A 19,967-nucleotide genomic window follows, 5' to 3' on the forward strand; every position below is an offset into this window, starting at 1 on the left:
TCTCTTGGCTCAAATTAAACTTCCCAGTTCCATCCCGAAGCACCAGGGGAGCGGGGCAGGACTGGGAAAGCCATCCCCTCTCCTGAGCCCGGTGCGGGCGGCTGTCCGGGTTTCCAATCGCCGCTTGGAGATTGAAAAAGACAGAAGGCCCGCCGCGTGCACAGACAGTTAGTTAATGGAAACCCTGTAAATCGGTTTTAAGTGCACCCAGGACGGAGGGGGAGGAAGGTGGAGGTAACGGTGATGGGGGATGGGGATGGGATGTTGTGGGGGTGAATGGGTTACACGTCTAGCAGTTCTGAAAACAAGAACCGTGTCCCCCCTCTCCATTGTTCTTAATTTAGAAAAAGAAATTTATTAAAGAAAATCGCACCGAGAGGGAAACCCGAACTCCCCAGCCCGCCCCAAGCGGAGGAGTACGCGGCTTCCCTTGGCAGGGAACCCGGCTGCGGCTGTCCCCCTCTCCTCTCCCTCCCTCCACCCCGCCCCCGGCGGGGCACTGCTACTACGGCGATCGCCACCTCACGCCGAAGGAATGCTCGAAGTATGCACACGTTCCCAAAAGTAGACCTCCTTCACCGCCGGAGGAGCATACATCACCCTGTGGCAGGCTTCCACCTTCTCAGGCGTTTCGTAACCGAGTAAACTGAGAGTGGGAACAGCCCTCTATTAAGTAGCCCGCGGCGCGGAGTCTCTTCCCACTCCGCGAAGGCGAGCCGCCCCAGACGCGTCTGTCCGCCGGCAGCTGCAGCCCCTGGCGGCGGTGTCCGTTTGTCTTGCGGCGCCGGGCGATCCTCTCTGGATCCTCCTCCTCCTGGACCTCCCCGCCGCTGTTCCGATTCCCGCCAGGTGCTCCCGGATCGCACAGCCTTTAGCTTAGGCTTGCGGGGGTCACCGCGAGGCTCCGGCTTCTGCGACGTCCGGAAGGTGCTGCCGCTGCCGCTACCTCTATCACCGCCGCCTCAGGTCAGTTTGATTTCTAACTACTTTTTATGCCCCAAAGATAACTAGGGAAACTCGCTTTTAGCCTGTACTTAGATAGGAGCCATGAAGAATACCGGGCAAGGACCTTGTAGGCTTGTAGGAATGGAGAAGCACTTGAGTTTTGCAGTGATGTATAGGGATTTTGTGGCTTACTTGGGGTTTTGAGGGAGAAGGGGAAAAAAGTCTTTTCTTAAAAGCTGATGGAGGGCGACTGTTTGCGCGCAAAGCATCAAGTCGAATATTTCCGTTTGTAGGGGAATTTCATCAATAAAGGCTGTCAATGAAGGGTGCGTTGGGTACTGTGGCAGTTCCTCCCTCAGTATCTTTGCAGGGGAGTGCCGGCGTGAGGCCGGGGCTCTGCGAAGGTATTTTAGTGACGCACCGTGCGGAATTCTTTGGAGAGCCCTCTGAGTGCTCTGCAGCTCGTCCAGGCTGCACGGGTGTGGGTGGCATCTCGAGACAGATTCCTGGTGCAGTGTTGTGATTTCTTCCTCCGGGGTATTTTGAAGCATCTGAGATAGTGGGTTAGGCCAGCTCTCGGGGACTCATTCTTGGCCCATTTTTCCCAGTCCCTGGAGAAAACCCCCTCTTTGATCCCCTTCCCCAGTGCATTATTGAGGCCCTACTCAGGGTTGGTGGGACTTCTGAGGCACTCACCATCTCAAATTCTGAGGTGGATTAGAGAGCCTGGGACGCCCAGATTATTTACGGAGAGGGGACCTGGAACTTGGAAGACCACAAGACCCAAATCCAGCATCCTCAGTGACCCTCCAGTGACCAGTTCTGGGCTTCTGGAATCCGTACCCCCCAAAACCCAGACTAGGCAGTCTTTTAAAGAATGCTGGGGAGACATGGGGCTAGAAAGGACAAGAGCGTTAAGCCAGTCGTTAGCTAAGGTTAGGGTCTCTGTAAGTAGCAGGGACGGTAGAAGGCGGGCATGGGATCTGGAGAGGCTTTGTGTGTGTGTGTGTGTGTGTGTGTGTGTGTGTGTATAAAATCTTCTTTAAAAAACTTGACTCTGGAGTTAAGAAATTGGCTCTTCCAGAGGGGTGGGAGGGAGTGGGGGAAGGGCGAGTTGGCCGAAGGGGACCAGTTCCCGTAGCCCCCCCCTCACCCCGAAACTGACTCATTTTCATTCATGAGGGTGAAGTGAGGGAATCCTCACTGCCACGTAGGGGCGGCCACTTTCAGACACTTATGTCTGAGAATGCTCAATGAAGTGTTGCTAAGTATTCAGATAAATGTTTTGGCTAAAAAAGAGAGAAAACTTTCTCTCTCTCTTTTTTCAACAAATATGGACAGAATGACTGGCTGGCGGAACTGATTCTGCGTTCAGATACCCCAAAGCGAGATGATTCATTCTTAATGTATATCAGACAGCCGATAGGTGGCGCTGTAGACCCAGAGAAAAATGCTTCTGAGCCTCAGGTTTTTGTTAAGTTTTTTTTTCCCCCCTTAAATCTGCACACGGTGTTTCCTGGGTCGATTGTCAGCTTTTAAGTTTTCACATGTACGATTGCCAGCTGGGTTGGAAATTATTATGGCAAAGTTAAGGCAAGAACAACGGGCCAGTCTCACCTCTTGCTTTTCACTGGTGTAGAAGAGCGTTAGAAATATCAGTTATTAATTAGGAAGAATGAAATTGTAGAGCTCTTGGATCTCTTGAGCAACGCCACAATTTTAATCTTGGCTTCATAAAAAGGTGCTCTGGGCAATTTGGCACCCCTGATCATCAGACATTTAAAATGTAATTTACACTAAGGCAGAGGAAAGCTGTCCTAATGCTTTGTGCCAATAATTTGGAAAGACATGGTTGGAGATTTTTTTTTTTTTTTCTCAAGAGAAGTTTGAGCTTTGGCTCATTTTTGGATTCTCAAGCACCAGTCTTTTTCCCCCTCCATTTTTCATGAGGCCTAGCTTGTTGTTGCCTTATTATAATTTGTGTACCTATAGTCAACTCTCTTTTTATGTTTTGCCACTGGAAGCTAGGTCCTAGTTCAGTTCATTCCTGGTAGCTTTTGTCTCTAGATTGGATCTTGGAATATTTTGGGAGATTCCATTCTGTTGACTTGTTTCCCTACTGTGTGTTGGTGTTGGGAAACAAAGATGAATAAGACTCTTTATCTTTAAGGAACTGATAATCTGGTTACAGAAGAAGGAAAACTCAGAATAGAACATATTCACTTCTGGAGCACATATAACTGCAACTTTCTAGGATAAATGAATAATTAAGTGCACAGATTCATTATTAGCAGATTTTTCATTAAAATGTTTTGGGAAAACAGACAAAGATATTTTGCCTCTTCCATTGCCCTCTCTTTATTATGTATTTTAGAGTTGTTTTTCCCTCATCTTGGATAAAGCATTTATCAGATGTGAAAACAACAGTTAGCAGGAGGGTTAGGTTTCAGCTGGGTCTCACATATTTCTGTATAATCCATTTTGGACCTCCAAGACCTGCGTATTTGTAGGCAGGACAAAATGAGGAAAAAAGAGAGTAAAAAGAGGTTTATTATACTTTTCCAAATTACCCTGAGACCACTAAAGTACAGTTACCTAAAGAGTTCAGCAGCTAGGAAAAAGCAGCCAAATAAAATCCCCAGCTGGAAGAGACATTTAGTTGAGTCAGGGATAAAATGACCTCTGAATTAGCCATCACCCAGGATGAAGTCATATGGGGACTGGTAAGGCCTTCCTGGGATGCTATGCAGGGTTGGGCTCCAGGAAAATAGGACCCTCTTTAAACTTGAATTCCCTCTTGGTGCCATGATTAGATTTATGTAGATGAACTTGACTTCCATGGCTCCACAATAGATCCATTATGTGCCGGTTTGGGCTCTGGGATTATTAAAGCAGATTTGGCAGGTTTCTGGATTGTGTCTAGACTCCAGTTCTAGCCTGGTTCCAGACCTGTCCAAACCCGGTTCTGATGCAGTTACTACTTCCTCCTGCAGGTCTTCATGAGGCTGTGAACACTGAGGTCGAGCATGCGGACCAGGCTTCCCACAGCGCTGGCCGCCCTGGGCGTGGCCCTGCTCCTGTCTTCCGTTGAGGCAGAAGGTAAAAGGCTTTTCTTTCCGCCTTCCCGAGTGACACTGCAGAATTCGAGAAAGTAAAAAAACCACATCTTTCCACTTTCTATTGCTTGCTCTGTTTCCCCGGCATTTCGTGCTTTCTCGGGTGGTTTCTCTCCTCCAGAGAAACGCCCCCTTCTGAGGTTTGTCCATTTTCCGGCTCTCAGGTCCAGCTCTTTTGTATTCTGCTTAAGCCATTCCGTACAGTGCTGTGTGGTCTCCTTGCTCTTGTCTCTGCGGTGGTGTGCTGTCCACACTGCCACCTCCACTGGCGCCTTCCGAGAGGACCAGCCCCCCCCACCCCGGGCGGGGGCGACGCTGCATCTAGCTCTACCAACGGGACATCTCCGGGTGGCACCCAGGAGCCTCGGAGCGCAGTTGTACTCACTTGTTGGGCCGGTAAACCATCTGAGTCAGGGATGCGTCCTTGGTGACAAAACGAAATAAAAGACTCCAACAGCTCCAGGTCTGCGCGTCTTTGTGTTTTGTAGGGAGCCCACTGGCTAGGCGGACCATGCAGGGCAATGGGGTCAGCCGGCAAACCGCTCCTGGAATGGGCGGCAAAAAGAGGTGGGGCCCTGGGCCCCGGGTGGCTGTGGGTGTTCCAGTGACCTAGGGGCTCTGCTGTCCCTGTTTGCTTCGAAGGACTCCAAGGCACGTGGCCCAGAACAACCCAGCTCAAGCAATTTGGATCTGGGCCAAGGTTCCCAGCACGGGGAAACCAGTGTGAGCCAAAGAAGCTGGGCGCCACTTCCATTGTCCTTCCCTCCTGCTTTGCTCCTGCCTTCTTCCCAGGAGACTTGGGTGCGGCTGACTTTTATAGTAAGAGACAGTCAGAGACTCTAAAAGGGTCTCCAGACATGTGACCCTTTGGAAAACGAAGGACTTTTGTTAGACTTTCAACCTGTTTTTTTTTTTTTTTTTTTTTTTTTTTTTTTTTTTTTTTTTTTTTTGGTGTGCACTTGATGCCTTACTTTCAAGAAATTCACTGAAAAAGCCATTTCTATATATTAAGTCCATGAGGACTGTCCTCAAACACCAGTGGAAGAACTAGTCATCTTTTTGTGCAATTTAGGGTAATGTCCTTAAAGACATCTCCCCTCCCCCCCAATTAAAAAGTGTTCTTGATGAAGTCAAATGAGAAATTCTGCATGTGACAGTTACTAAAGTTTCAGGGTGGGTTGTGACTTTTTTACAGGTTAGGGGAAAGTGGGGCTATTTTAAAACACTGAGGTTTTCCAGAACTTTCTACAATAAAGCTGCAGGTACAAAAACTAAGATTAGGAAAAACAGAGTCTCCAAAATGTATGCATATTTAGAAAAGTAACAGAAACTGGTTGGCTCTTCTTACTTGATCAGTCTTGTGAATGTAGAGCTTTTTTCAAGTGGCCTCTGTGAAGTAATATTCAGATGAGGTTGCCTTTGGTGCCGGCTTCCTTTGTGGTTGTTAGGAAGGAATTTTATTTGAGGATCTTTTGGAGGCACTACTGAAGATATTTTTAGATAATTCACTGAAGGGGCCCATTTATTGCTTATTAAGAAAATAGTTATTTGAAAATACAAGATTTGAGAATTCTTAGGGAAAGAATTAGGTTGGAAATGATGTAAGTGGAAAAAATCAATTCTGAATTGGCTTATGGCTAGCTAGCAAAATGCAGTTAAAAACAACATTTTACTGTCTAAATTGTTACTTCTGATTATTTCCATATTTCTCACATTTAGTCTTTTTAATTTTCATTAGTTTCCATATGGTATGGTAGTGCTTTCTTAAACTGTGTCTTTTTAAAAAATTTCCTACCCCCTTAAGTCAGTATATTTTAGTAAGATTCTAGTTTGGCACTGTCAAATAGAAGTACAATATGAGCCACAAATGCAACTTAAAAAATTTCTAGTAGTCACATGGAAAAGAAAAAAGGAACAGGAGAAATTAATTTTTACCATATATATTTATTTAACCTAATATTGTTTCAACATGTAATCAATATAAAGTTATTAGACATTTTGCATCTTTGACTAAGTTTCTGAAATTGGGTGTGTATTTTATACTTGTAGCACATTTTATTCTGGACTGGCTACAGTTTACTTGATAGCCACATGTGGCTGGTTTCTCCTGTGCTGGACAGCATAGCTCTAGTGTTAACTACCAACTAAATGTCCCCAGGAGCTTGTGAAGGTCCAACAAAATTTGTGGCCAAAGCCGTGTTGGGGACAATGGGCTGGAAACAGAATTTTTCTGAAATCTTTCTGTTGGGAGCATTCAAAATTTCAACTTGCACCCCTGTTTGGTATTATGCCATTTTGATCTTAGTCCTAAAGTATTCAGAGTTACTTTTCTTTCTTTTTTGTGACTCACACTTGAACACTTATATTGATAGTTTTCTCATCATTTTTATTTAATTAATTTTTATGTGTTGAAACCCAGTACTTTTTTGATATTAATTAAAAGTTTTTGGTATTCACTTTTGTATTTCTCCGTTTTAAAAAATAGAGGTACTGCCTTTGCCCTGTTGTTTTTCTTCTCTGTAGTCATATATTATATTTTTCATACTATTGTATCTTTTTCTATAGAAATAACTGTGAAAATGTGTGTTTTTTTTAACCTTTAATATTTGTAGTAGATACACAATAGACATCAGCAACCTTATAACTAGGTCAGTTCTCTCTGTGGCCTGAATGTATGAATTATTTTTGGTTTATATATTGCATAGTTTTAAAAAATATTTTTCAGAAAATTTAATATCTTAACATTTTTTATTTAAAGTTTAATACTCAATATTTCCTGAGACTTGGATACCTTTCTTTTATTTTTTGTGGTCCTAGGGATTGAACCCAGGGCCTCACAGATGCTCGGCAAGGAAGTGACCACCATACTATATTCCCAGTCCAGAATTGTATACCTTTCTAATTAATATAGAATTTGAAATGGAGGAAAATTTTGTGAAACACAGAGTTCTAACTTTTGTCAGTATTATTTATAGCTTATAATATATAATGAAAAATTGGATATTATCAATTCATCAGTGAGTTGAGGTCATAAGTTTTAATTATCTTATGTATTGTTTAAGAAGCTAATTAATATGTATTTCCAGAATCCTTTGTCTAGCATATCTTATAGCAGAAATTTCAAACCAAAGGAGAATTTAGAGATCATTTATATAATTATCTTATTTTCCAAATGAGAAAATGAGGCCCATAGAGGTGAATAACTTGATCAATTAATATAGCTAGGGCAAAGCACAGAGAAGACCCAGGACTTCTAGTGCTGGTTTAGTGCTGTTTTGGCCACATTATGCTTCATTTTTACTGAGCAAGTGGTCAACCTAGTCAGTTTAATGGGAGAACACATTTTGTAATGTGTATAAACTCATTGTTTGTCTAAAATGTGAATTTTTTCCATTGGTTATTTCTGGCATTTTGTAAACAAAAATTAAATGAATTTTGGTAGCATGGCAAATTTTAAATATATAATAACATTGTATGGAAAATGTAAATTAATGCCTAGGGAGTAAACTCATCACACTTTGCACACTTCTAAAAGACTTTAACATGAAGGTCAAATTCTTTCTAGTGTTATCCCAAATACTGGATGATGACTCTTAATTAGTTAATCAACATGATACTTTAGTGTATGTTCTCAGTTTTGCTTTATCTATAACACTTTAGATTCATTTATCAAGCGTATTAGAATATTTCCCTCTCACTTGTCCATTCATCCACTTAACCATCCATCCATCCATCCATCCATCCATCCATCCATCCATCCATCCATCCATCCATCTATTCATCTCTGCCATGGTTGGTAAATTTTTGGTCACAGATTCCCATTAGGTGACCTAATAAAAATTATTTTTTATTTATTGCATATCAAGGCACACACCTTAGTTTTAGAATTGATTGAACAAGTGTAAGGTTAATACACCAAATTCTATCTCTATCAGAACTGGAGATGACTGCATACCATGTATTTGTAGTTGACCAGGCATCATTTGTTCTAATAGTGGTTTATCATGTAGAAGGAAAATATGTATGCATATATTAACAAACAATTATGTATTAATATTGGGCTCTAAAGTTAATTTTTGGCTGAAATATTTCTTTTTTTTTCATTCTATCTAGTATAGTAGAAAACTGTACTTTAAAGTCAAGACCATGGAATAAAAGTGTTGCTGCCTATTAGCTGTGTTAACCTCTTTTGAATCTCACCTGTAAAAATGCCCACAATTAGGTTATTATAAGGGAAAAAGCAGGCAGTATAAAAAATGATTAGCTCTTTGCTTATTACATAGAAGACAATCAGCAAATGTTATCTAGTATTATCATTCCTAAAATGTCCTAAATTCTGCCAGCTTATGTAACAAAAATCTTATCTGAATGAGACTAACGTAACTGTGTTTTGATAACAAAAAGCATCATTCATAAATATAAAATTAAACTACTTACAAATATTTAAAATTTTAGTCTTAACTATCAACATTTAGGTTTTATGAATAGATATCAGTTATTTATAATTTTAGTTCTCTTTTGATTCAGATTCTCATTCTTTGTAACTATGGCCCTTTGCAATTATAAACCATATATAGCTACTTCATATTTGAAATATTCCAGCATCAGCATTGTTGTAGGGTATGCCTATGATCTATGGCAATGCAATGTAGTTGTAAATTTTTTTATGTAAGATTTTCAAAATTAATAAAAAAATATTTCTGGGGGCTACCAGGAATTAAACTCCAGGGCACTCAACTACTGAGCCACATTGTCAGTCCTATTTTGTATTTTATTTAGAGACAGGGTCTCACTGAGTTGCTTAAGTCCTCGCTGTTTTGCTGAGGCTGGCTTTGAACTCACAATCATCCTGCCTCAGCCTCCCGAGTTGCTGGGATTATAGGTGTACACCTCTGCACCTGGCTGAAAATATATTTTTGCATTGATTTAAGTTGACATGGGTCACATACTCACACCTACTTTACTATTATTTTTTCATGAAACAAACAAAAATGTATACACAGAATGGCAATCTTGAAAGGTTGTATATATGACACAATCAGAAGAAAGTGGAAAGGGCTCTATGATTTACACAGGCTAGTTGGCCATTTCCTACTTTTGATTACCAAGTACCACATCTGAGTTTCTATGAGCACTTTAAAATCCTCTTAAATGTTAAAGACTTTTCCCCACAGTCAATTTTTCAGTTTATCTGGAATCCTGGTCATTTGGATATCAACAAGGTGGGCCGCTGCTGACCTTCAGCAGTTTTAACCTTGTGTCCGCTGCTTCAGGTCAATTTCCTTCCAAGGTTGGTGGTACTATTTTTCCATGTACTGATTTTTTTTTAAAGCATGCTCAGGCCAGTTGTGTCTGCCTTTGCATTAAATTTGTCCTGAGCCATTGCTATTGGAACAATATTTTATAATGATATTCTTAATACCTATTGTCCTATTAACATCTGTTGCATGCTTGTTATACTAAGTGAGGACTTTAGCTAAACTTGTGATATGATTACAGACAGAAGAATGTTCAATAATTAAATATTGCATGTAGATAATTTTTTTTTTCTAATCTCACTGCCTGTGTATGGATAGTAAGAAAATAACATTCATTCCTATGCTAGTGTATTCAATAAAAAAATAAAACCATCTCCCACAGTTGCAAGCAGCAATCCATTAAAGCAATGTTTGCTTAATTTGTTTTATTTTCATTAAAACATGGTATTAATATTATGTAAATCTCTAACCCCAGTTAAATTGGATAACTTTCAGAGCTACTACTGTATTTCAATTGACCTGTATAAGACTCTAAAAGGAGTTTGTACTCTCTCAAAACATAGGCAAAAATTCTAACTCACAAGGAATACTTTCAGACTAAAACATTTTAAGAAGAATATGGCTGAAAATCGTCTTACTTATTGCCCTGCTTCAAGTGTAATAATTTTTAATGCATTGACCATGCACTGACAGTGAGTCAGTACAATGCTGCATGATGAGGCATGAACATTGTAGAGAGAATATCATTATAAAATATTTTGGAAATGTCTTTGTGTAATGACTATTGTACATGGAGGCTTTTGTTTATTGTGGGAAACTAAAAACAAGTCAACATTTCATTGACACATGCATGATGCTGTATAATTTTGTATGTAAACTATTCCTTTCTGTACTTTTCAATTATTCCTGTCATTGATTTCTTCAAGTTTTTTATGCACAGTCATGTCTTCAAATTGCTGATTCTTCTCCACTATTTTCTTTAAGTTCTGTAAATAAATGTCCATAAATATACATTGATGTTGTCTTTTCATAATTAACCATTGTTTTGTAAAGGACCATACTGGCATTTTAACTTAAAATGCCATTTCTAGTATGGAGTATACCTGCTGCAAAGGAAATAATTGTATTGGTTTACACCATGGAAACACATAGCAAGTTGGTGTAAACAGGCAGAATATTAGTTTTCAAAATACCTGTAGATCACTGTTTATATACTTATAAATTATTAACATCTCTTATTATTATGCTTGAATATTTGTCTATATGAATGTGAATATACATTTAAATGTATATTTCCTTGTGAGAAATAACCTAAGTTTCCTATGATTTCTCCTTTTCACTAAGATATAGTTTTTATCTCTGCCACAGATTGAGATTTATGAAACAACAATGAATAATAAGGCAACAGTGCAGAGAATGAACCAAAAATATCATTAATTCCTTTCCACATTATGGAAAAAAAGTACTATGTCAATGTTCTAAATTAACTTCTATTGTTGTAAGCAGGTTGTGATTTGGCATGCTTGTTCAAAATGCACTCAGCATGTATTGATATTCTTTTAATTGTTATGTGAATTGTTTGCATATGTGGTTATTATCTGTGATTTCATTGTACTTGTATGTACCTGTAACCAAATATGTTTCTATTATGCTTGATTTTGCTGGCCATTCTTGAATGACCTAGCAACTCAAGAATCCAAAGTGTTTTGTGCCTGTCCTCTGTAATATGTATACTCTCTGATGTTTTGTCATATCTTGTCAGCTTTTAATTTTATTCTTATCCAACAAGATATCTTTTATATTTGTTGGAAACAAATTTATGCAAAGACAACTTTAGTAAGCTTTGCTCAACACAATTCTTTATTAATTATATTGACCACTCTGTGACATTGGAAAATGTAACTAATATCAACTCTCTCTTTTGCAGTTGATCCGCCTTCAGACTTGAATTTTAAAATTATAGATGAAAATACTGTTCATATGTCATGGGCAAGACCAGTTGATCCAATTGTGGGTTACAGAATAACAGTGGACCCTACAACAGGTAAGTTTTGAGATGTTGTGTTTTTAGGACAGAGTCATCAAAAATGATAAATCCAGTCTTCTCCCTTTCTTCCATCTTATCATAAGGAAGTCAAGTTTTAGCAAGCCTGAGATCTTTGGTTGATGTCATTAGATATTTGGTAGACTGAGGTCCATAGATTTCCATCCCAGTACTCATTTCTATATTTTGTGGTGTTCAGATTCCTTAACATGCTTTGCTGTGCCAAGCTGTTATTAACAATGGACTTCAGCCTGAGATCTTTGGTTGATGTCATTAGATATTTGGTAGACTGAGGTCCACAGATTTCCATCCCAGTACTCATTTCTATATTTTGTGGTGTTCAGATTCCTTAACATGCTTTGCTGTGCCAAGCTGTTATTAACAATGGACTTTTGCATTGTTTAAACTTTATCAGATTATTACTGATAATTTTTTAATTTTTTAAAATAGAATTCTTCTTGAATTACTTAATATTTTTCACATTTAAAATGCTAAGCAATGAAGTGAGTTGTTATGCTTTATCCAGTGCCCTATACATCTGGTGCTCCGGAAACACTATTCATTGTCATGGTGACTGACCATGATGGAAGACAAGAATTTACCTTTGCTAGGTGGATTTAGTAGCTACAGGGGCATTTAGTGCTAATGATGTTTCCCAAGTGTGGAAAACCAAACTCTTGGTGATTAACTTTTACTTATAAAAATGGAGTGAAAAAATAATAATTTTGAACACTGGCCACTATATCTGATTGACAGATGTGGGTGATACCAATATAACTTATCACTATAGCCTGTTATTTATCTTTTGGTCTTTAAAGATACCAATAATTTAAAATGCTGTTTATCAGGGAGTTTTTTAAAATTATGGTTTAAGAACTTAAAATTGGGCCAGGAATTTACTTTTTCCTCTTTGAATCTTTTCTCCCTAAATGTATTTGCAGTTAATTAATTGATCTATTCCAAAGTAGAAAAGCACTCAAATAGGGTCTATTCAGTACCCAGATATTAGAAACTGCTGGTTCCCAACACTCAAAAACCTGGCACAATGAGTACCCAATCCAACATATTCCCAAAGCTTTGATGTCTCCTAGGGGCCTGGCTGCTTTTGCATGTTCCACATGTGAGTCAAGAGCATTTCTCAGGGGTCTGTTCCATATGCCACCTTTCTTAATTATGTTTTTTTTTTAAGTTTTTTTTTTTTTTTAGTTGACTATGGACACTATACCTTTGTTTTACTTATTTATTTATTTTGTGTGGTGCTGAGGATCCAACCCAGTGCCTTACATGTGCAAGGCAAGCACTCTACCACTGAGCTACAACCCCAGTACCTCTAAATTATGTTTTGATGAAAATATGATATAATTAAAAATATTAATACATTTAGTCGTTAGGAATTATCATGTTTTCTGATTTAATTGAGAATTAGAATTTAAAAGAAAATACATTGTCAATATATTAGTAAACATTCAGGATACAGTACCTTGAAATATTTGGACGTTAAATCAATTTAGCAGACATTAAGTTACCCTTTAAGTTCCTATTTGAGCATAGTCTATTATTTCCACACAAGTTGTTTCCTACTGGGGTTAATTTAATTTAATTTTAAAATTTTTATATTTTTTGATACTGGGGATGAACTCAGGGGTGCTTTACCATGGAACTACATCCCCAGCCATTTTTGTTTTAAGACAGGGTCTCACTAAGTTGCCTAGGGCCTTGCTAATTTGCTGAGGCTGGTCTTGAACTTGTGCTCCTCCTATTTCATCCTCCTGAGTCACTGGGATTATGTGTATATGTCACTGCACCAGGCCTAGTGGTTAATTTTAATCTATAAGATTGTATTTTCTGGGGCTGGAGTTGTGGCTCAGCGGTAGAGTGCTCACCTAGCATATGTGAGGCCCTGGGTTCGATCCTCAGCACCACATAAAAATAAGTAAATAAAATAAAGGTATTAAAAAAAGATTGTGTTTTCCTTGAATTTCTTTTTTTTTGTTTTGTTTTGTTCCTGGTTTAATTTATGCTAAAGATTAATTTATGTTTTAGCATATGCAAGAATTCCCTTCCTTTTTAACCCATTGAGTCCTAAGTTTTCAATTCTGCAAATATTTCAATAAAATAGGTTGGAAATAATAATCCAGAACTTATATATCAATTATTATGATCATTAAGAATAAGAATAAGAATTTATTTCTCTTTTTCTTTCTCTCTGCTCTCCTCTAATGTGTAACTTAAAATTAAATTATTTCTGCTTTATATCTCATTTATAACAACTTTTAAAATCTACCATTTGTCTTCAAAACCAAGGAGATTTTTGGTTTGTTATTTTAGTATCACTTAAATCTAGAAGAATCCTGAACCTTCAAAAAGTATTGAAAATGATTTTAACGAATAAAGGCAATGCCATTGAATTTATTGCATTTCTAAAATTCAAGGTTTTAATCTTGATAGATGATTAAAAATAATGTTGGATATCCTGAAAATTCATATATTTAATTTTTCAAATTTTTTAGTACATTTGGGATTGCAATATATTGTGTTGTGTTATATTTTAAAAAGGTTTCATTGCATTCATATTTTCTCTTCCATATTTCCAGATGGGCCCACTAAAGAATTTACCCTTGCAGCAAGTACCACAGAAACTTTATTATCAGACCTTATACCTGGAATAGAGTATTTGGTAACAATAACTTCATATGATGAAGTAGAAGAAAGTGTACCAGTAATAGGCCAACTAACAAGTAAGTTCACATATACATTCAAACTTTTTTATTTTTATTCTGCAATATGTTTTTCTATCTTCAGATTTAATCTCTTATTATATAGAGTAAATTTGCTATTATTAATGGATGCAAATAAATTAATTCCTGGTTTATAACCCTGGTCTCTGGAAGCAGCAGGAATGTTCTAAATGAACATTATTTAGAACACTAAATTTATAGGCAAGAGTGCTAATGTCTTTTTGAAATATCTCTAAAATTTCACTAAAAATAATTTATTGCAAGGAACTGCTTGTTTGGAAGTCTGACCAGGAGGGCATAACCATACTTTTGAAAGACCATGGCAAAATAAATATGTTTATTCTCTTTTAATGAAACATTTGTTTGAATTAACTTCCTTTTCTAATAATGAGATTTTGGTTTAGTTCAAACAGGTGGTCCTCCAAAGCCAGGGGAGAAAAAACCTGGAAAAACAGAGAAACAAAGTAAGTGTTTCCATATGCTTTTCCTTGGATTTGAAGTTGTAAATGTAGTAACAAGCGGATGTGCCAATTATATACAAAGATTGATCTTATTCCTATATTTTTATAAGTTTTATCTAAAAAGGAGCACAAACAATATGAGAGAACTGTATAACTAAGTACTTACAAAAAAGTTCTGACTTTCTAGTTAATTTTTCATTCTAAACACACTGATAAAAATAGTTGGGACTTAGAGCTATATAATAAATATAAGGCTGGAGAAATGCCCTCAGTTATTGTCTGACACAGTTCATCTGCTGCCATGAAAATACACGTCCAAGTCCAGGCATATGTTATGTTCATCTCCAGGATATTTGTGTTGTCTTAGTTGGCAGTTTTTCCAATCTTTTTCAGAGATTCTGTGAGACATCTCTGCTATATTGTTGCATTTGTAATCAGATAAAAGCATGGTGGTTTTGTGATTATCAGCTTCCTTTTATGTTATCCTGCTTTGTCTGACTTACTAGGATGAACTTTTAAGGGATTTCTTGGACTACTGATTTTGCCACTTTGTAAAAGTTGAATTTATGACCTAGAATGACAAGTAAATATTATAAACACAAAAGCCTCTCTACCTGGAAATTTTCCTTCAGATCACTATTTATTATTCTTTTAGCGGTCTAAGAATCTGGAATGAAGTTTATAGTATTAAGTTACAATGCTAGTATTTTCCCCAAACCATCAATGTTTATTCTGCATCAAAGCATTATGCCCCAAATAGACTTTTTAATTTGCTTAAATTGACTTATTAAATAGTGTGCAAAAATTTTTTAAACATATCAACTGTATTTGGCTTGCAAAATTTTCCAGGACCCTTTTCCTCCTCATCCTAGCCAAATGTTTCTTTTACTATCTATACATGTCTTGCAAGAACAAAAATATCTTCAGAAAATCTACTCTGTGTTGCCTTGCAAGTAGAGATTTTCACGAAAACTGACCTGCCACCTCCACTGTAGAGAGAAGGAAAGATGACATCCAGTTATAAAAGTCAATCTTTGTATTTCAGTACTTTAAGGATTTCATATGAATTATCTATTTTGGAGTAAAATGATTATTTCTCCTCTTTTCAGTAAGGTGGGTTTGTCAAATTTGAGTATATTGATGATTAGGACAAGATGTTTTGGTTACTTTGCACCATTTTATGCTTATTTTTACTTCTGTTAGGTTCCATTACCTCTTTAGACTAACCCTATTTCAAATTAGACAATTACATTGAAAAACACACATTAGTTTTTAAAAAATTGCTCTTTTTCTCAATTCAACTGCATTTGCTTGAATTGCACAAGTAATAAAAACAGTTAAACTTACATTTATTTTGTGTATTTCCAAGATACTTCATATAATTTTTACTTGGAGAGAAGAATCAGAATATAGTTCATAAAAGTAGATAAGTTGATAGCAAAAATACTTGGACCACAGTCTCCTGGATAGCACATCACATCTCTAGTTATCTCTTTTTTTAATATTTATTTTTTAGATGTACTTGGACACAATACCTTTATTTTATTTATTTTTATGTGGTGCTGAGGATTGAACTCAGGGCCTTGCACATGCTAGACAAATGCTCTGCTGCTGAGCCACAACCCCAGCCCTCTAGTTATCTCTTAATGCAGAAAGTCTTTTTTTTTTTTTTTGTTAAGTGTGTGTGGGGGGGTACTGGGGATCGAACTCAAGGACACTTGACCACTGAGCTACATCCCCAAGACTATTTTGTATTTTATTTAGAGACAGGGTCTCACTGAGTTGCTTAGTGCCTTGCTCTTGCTGAGAATAGTTTTGAACTTGCAATCCTCCTGCCTCAGCCTCCCAAGCTGCTGGGATTACAGACATGCATCGCTGCTCCCAGCTTATTGCATAAAGTCTTATTTAGCAATTTCAAAACATATAGTTCCATAAATACATCTTGAAAACACTGAAATGCTACCATGTGTTAATAAAAATTTTTAATTCTTTTGTGTGTTTGGATGAAGAATAAGGAAGAAATAAGTTATCATGAATAGGATGATTCATTTTTGCAATGTTGGCTTGTATTTGTTAATAATGGATTGATTGACTAATCTATCATATAAAAATGTATCAAATGTATTTCAGAATGCTCTGTCAGTGCCTGGACTGATTTAGTCTTCCTCGTGGATGGCTCATGGAGTGTGGGAAGAAATAATTTCAAGTACATTTTAGACTTTATTGCTGCTCTTGTGTCTGCTTTTGACATTGGGGAAGAGAAGACAAGGGTGGGAGTTGTTCAGTACAGCTCTGATACCAGGACTGAATTTAACTTAAATCAGTACTACCAAAGGGATGAGCTTCTTGCTGCAATTAAAAAAATCCCATACAAAGGTGGCAACACAATGACAGGTATGGTTTTACAGATTTTATTATTGTTTCTAGTAAATGAATGTTTGTTTTGGAAAGAAATTAAGCATTGCTTAGTAATCATATATTAAATACCTTTGAAATTAATCACATAGTTTTTGACGTTGGCAAAATAGCATAGAGTGAATGAACATGTTTTTTTGTCCTTTTAGGGGATGCCATTGATTTCTTGGTTAAAAATACTTTCACGGAATCTGCTGGAGCAAGAGTTGGCTTCCCTAAAGTAGCAATTATCATTACGGATGGCAAATCTCAGGACGAAGTGGAAATTCCAGCCCGAGAGCTTCGTAATATTGGAGTTGAAGTTTTCTCTTTGGGTGAGTTAGGTTTGGCTAATTATTTTCATTGTAGAACTGCTATAGTACACTTAATAATTAGGAAGATGTGAATTAATTACTCAAGGAAGGATACTATAAGAAGTGTTTACTGCATTTTATAGTGTGGCCATTAAACCAAATTGTCTTTGAGTAAAAACTTTTGTTTATCTCTTTCCCTCATGTAACTCCCTTGGCTTGTGTATTAAAGTAAGGGTATATATACATTCTTTGTTAGCTCTCTACTTTTCAAAGGAAACTGGGCCAATGATTCTAATAAAGATCTTCCTTGTATTATCATTAAGTGTTTTTTATGCGTTTCCTATATTATGTAATACTTGAAGAATTCAGAGGGCTCCAGCTCATTCAGGACTCTGGAAGAGAAAAGTATTATCTTTACAGATGGCAGAGACAAATAATGGTGTGGTTGGGATGAGAGCTTGATCTGTTTTACTAACCAGTCATTTTTCTCTTTGGCTGTTCATTTTATGTGAAATTATAAAATGCTTTTGTCATCTGAACAGTTGCACATTCGTTATGAAGCAAAGTAATTCTGGCTTATGACTTAAGGATTTGAAAATGTGTTCAGCTGTGAAAGACTGAGAAAGTGAAGAAATTTAAGTAGACACCTTTCCCATTTTAATATATCCTTGACTTTTTGTTTTTAAGGCATTAAAGCTGCAGATGCAAAAGAGCTCAAACAAATTGCATCCACACCTTCATTGAATCATGTTTTCAATGTGGCCAATTTTGATGCAATTGTGGATATTCAAAATGAGATCATCTCCCAGGTGTGCTCAGGTGTTGATGAACAGCTTGGTGAATTAGTTAGTGGAGAAGAAGGTAAGTACATTGTTTGTTAACTATTTCCCATGTGTTAGAATTTCCCATTTTTTTTTGCTAACACTTATAGCTTTACAGATATCTTACAAATAATCATATTTAAACATATCCTCCAGTGATTTTCTAATTTCATATTCTATTTGTTTTTCAGAACTTAAATTATTAATGCCATTTGTACTAACCTGTCCCATCAGTGAGCAATTCAATAAAATATTTATGTCATTGTTAAGTTCTTAAAACTTTGGGGGACAAGTTTTGATTTGCTCTGTTCTTTAATACTCGTGCATATTGTCTATCCATAATCAGGCTCTTCTGACACTTGCTTTAATTATCTTTACATTCTGATGTGAAAATTGGCTTGCTGAAAAGACATTTATTTTAGCATTCTATAATTTAAAATAATAACAATGTTTCTACTAATTGACTAAAGACAAGGGTTTTCCATCAAGATACTCTACTTATTATTTTCAAAGCTTTTAAGGATATTTAAAAAACCAGTCAATTTAATACTCCCACATCTGGAAAGCTTTTCCACTTCTATCAGTTATTACTTCTAAATATGTGGAAGAAAGAAGAGACATTTCAAAAAGATGTTTCACAAACATCATTTTGAACATCGAAAGTCACAATTCAAGGTGTTTATATTTTTCCATGATTGTTTGCTTTTTAGTCTAAGAATTGACAAATGATATGTCTCTAAATAGCTACATCCTCGATCCTATAAATCCATTAGTCTCCAAGTCTCAAATATTTTGGCAATGTTCATTGTTGCTAACTTTATCTCACAACCTCTCATTATTTCATGAACTCTGAATCTTTTTCTTTATTTTACTGCCTAATTCCTGACTTTTTGCTCTGTATTATTACAAAATCCATCTCCCCCACAACCACTTTCCTTGAATGAACTGTTTTTACTCTCTTTTTAAAAATATGCTAATTCTTCACTAAGGTGAGGTTGTGTGTATGTAAGGGTAGGTATTTTAGTTAGTTTTGTGTTGCTGTGACCAAAGAACCTGACAAGGACAACATTGAGGAGGAAAAGTTTATTTTGGCTCATAGTTGCAGAGGTTTAGTCCATGGTTGACTGACTCCATAGCTCTGGGTCCAAGATGAGGTAGAACATAATGGTGGAAGGATGTGATGGAGGAAAGCAGCTCAGGACATGACACTAGGAAGGAGAGAGAGAGAGAGAGAGAGAGAGAGAGAGAGAGAGAGAGAGAGAGAGAGCGAGCACTCCATTCACCAAGTACAAAATATAACCCCAAAGGCACACTCCCAGTGACCTACTTCTTCCAGTCATATCCTATCTTTCTACAGTTACCACCCAGTTAATTTGTCTTAATGGGTTAATGCACTGATTAGGTCACACCTCTCATAATCTAATCATTTACCTCTGAAAATTCTTGCATTGTCTCACATATGAGCATTTGGGGAACATCTTATAGCTAAACCATAATAGAAGGGCAAATTTCATCCTACCATGGCTTAAATTCTTCTGTATGGGGACCAGGGGCCACTCCACAGTTGTTCACACCATTCTTTGGTGTTTCTCCTTTTCCTTTGGCATTGGTTTGAGACTTCTGTTCCCTGTACTGTCTCTGTACCACCCAACAGTTTTTGCCAAACTTCCAGTTGGAACATTTATGGCTCTCCTCCTGCTACTTTTCACTAAAACATCATTTTTAGACACTGCATCTGATTGACTGTTTTTAGGAGGTAATGAATAAACTTGTGCCTGTTTTTGCACTTACTTCATCCAGTCTGATTTATAAAAATTTATGATTTTATCTTCTGGGAAGTCAATTCCATTGGCAAGCCTAGAATTTTGGAGACTTG

The 19,967-nt window shown here is 37.1% G+C and overlaps 1 protein-coding gene across 1 annotated transcript in view; it reads left to right on the plus strand.

The window, feature by feature from the left end:
• The first annotated feature begins 718 nt into the window (after positions 1–718).
• The window catches only part of Col12a1 (collagen type XII alpha 1 chain), a 109,994-nt gene continuing 90,745 nt past the window's right edge, over positions 719–19,967 (plus strand). Inside the window, exons 1-8 of the mRNA XM_026409531.2 lie at positions 719–966; positions 3,939–4,044; positions 11,247–11,363; positions 13,958–14,101; positions 14,506–14,565; positions 16,693–16,956; positions 17,127–17,291; positions 17,958–18,131. Of these exons, the coding sequence (XP_026265316.2) occupies positions 3,972–4,044; positions 11,247–11,363; positions 13,958–14,101; positions 14,506–14,565; positions 16,693–16,956; positions 17,127–17,291; positions 17,958–18,131 (997 nt within the window). The 5' untranslated portion in view covers positions 719–966; positions 3,939–3,971. The remainder of the gene's footprint in view (positions 967–3,938; positions 4,045–11,246; positions 11,364–13,957; positions 14,102–14,505; positions 14,566–16,692; positions 16,957–17,126; positions 17,292–17,957; positions 18,132–19,967) is intronic.

This window comes from Urocitellus parryii, chromosome 8 (assembly GCF_045843805.1).
Source record: "Urocitellus parryii isolate mUroPar1 chromosome 8, mUroPar1.hap1, whole genome shotgun sequence".
Classification (NCBI taxonomy): Eukaryota; Metazoa; Chordata; class Mammalia; order Rodentia; family Sciuridae; genus Urocitellus; species Urocitellus parryii.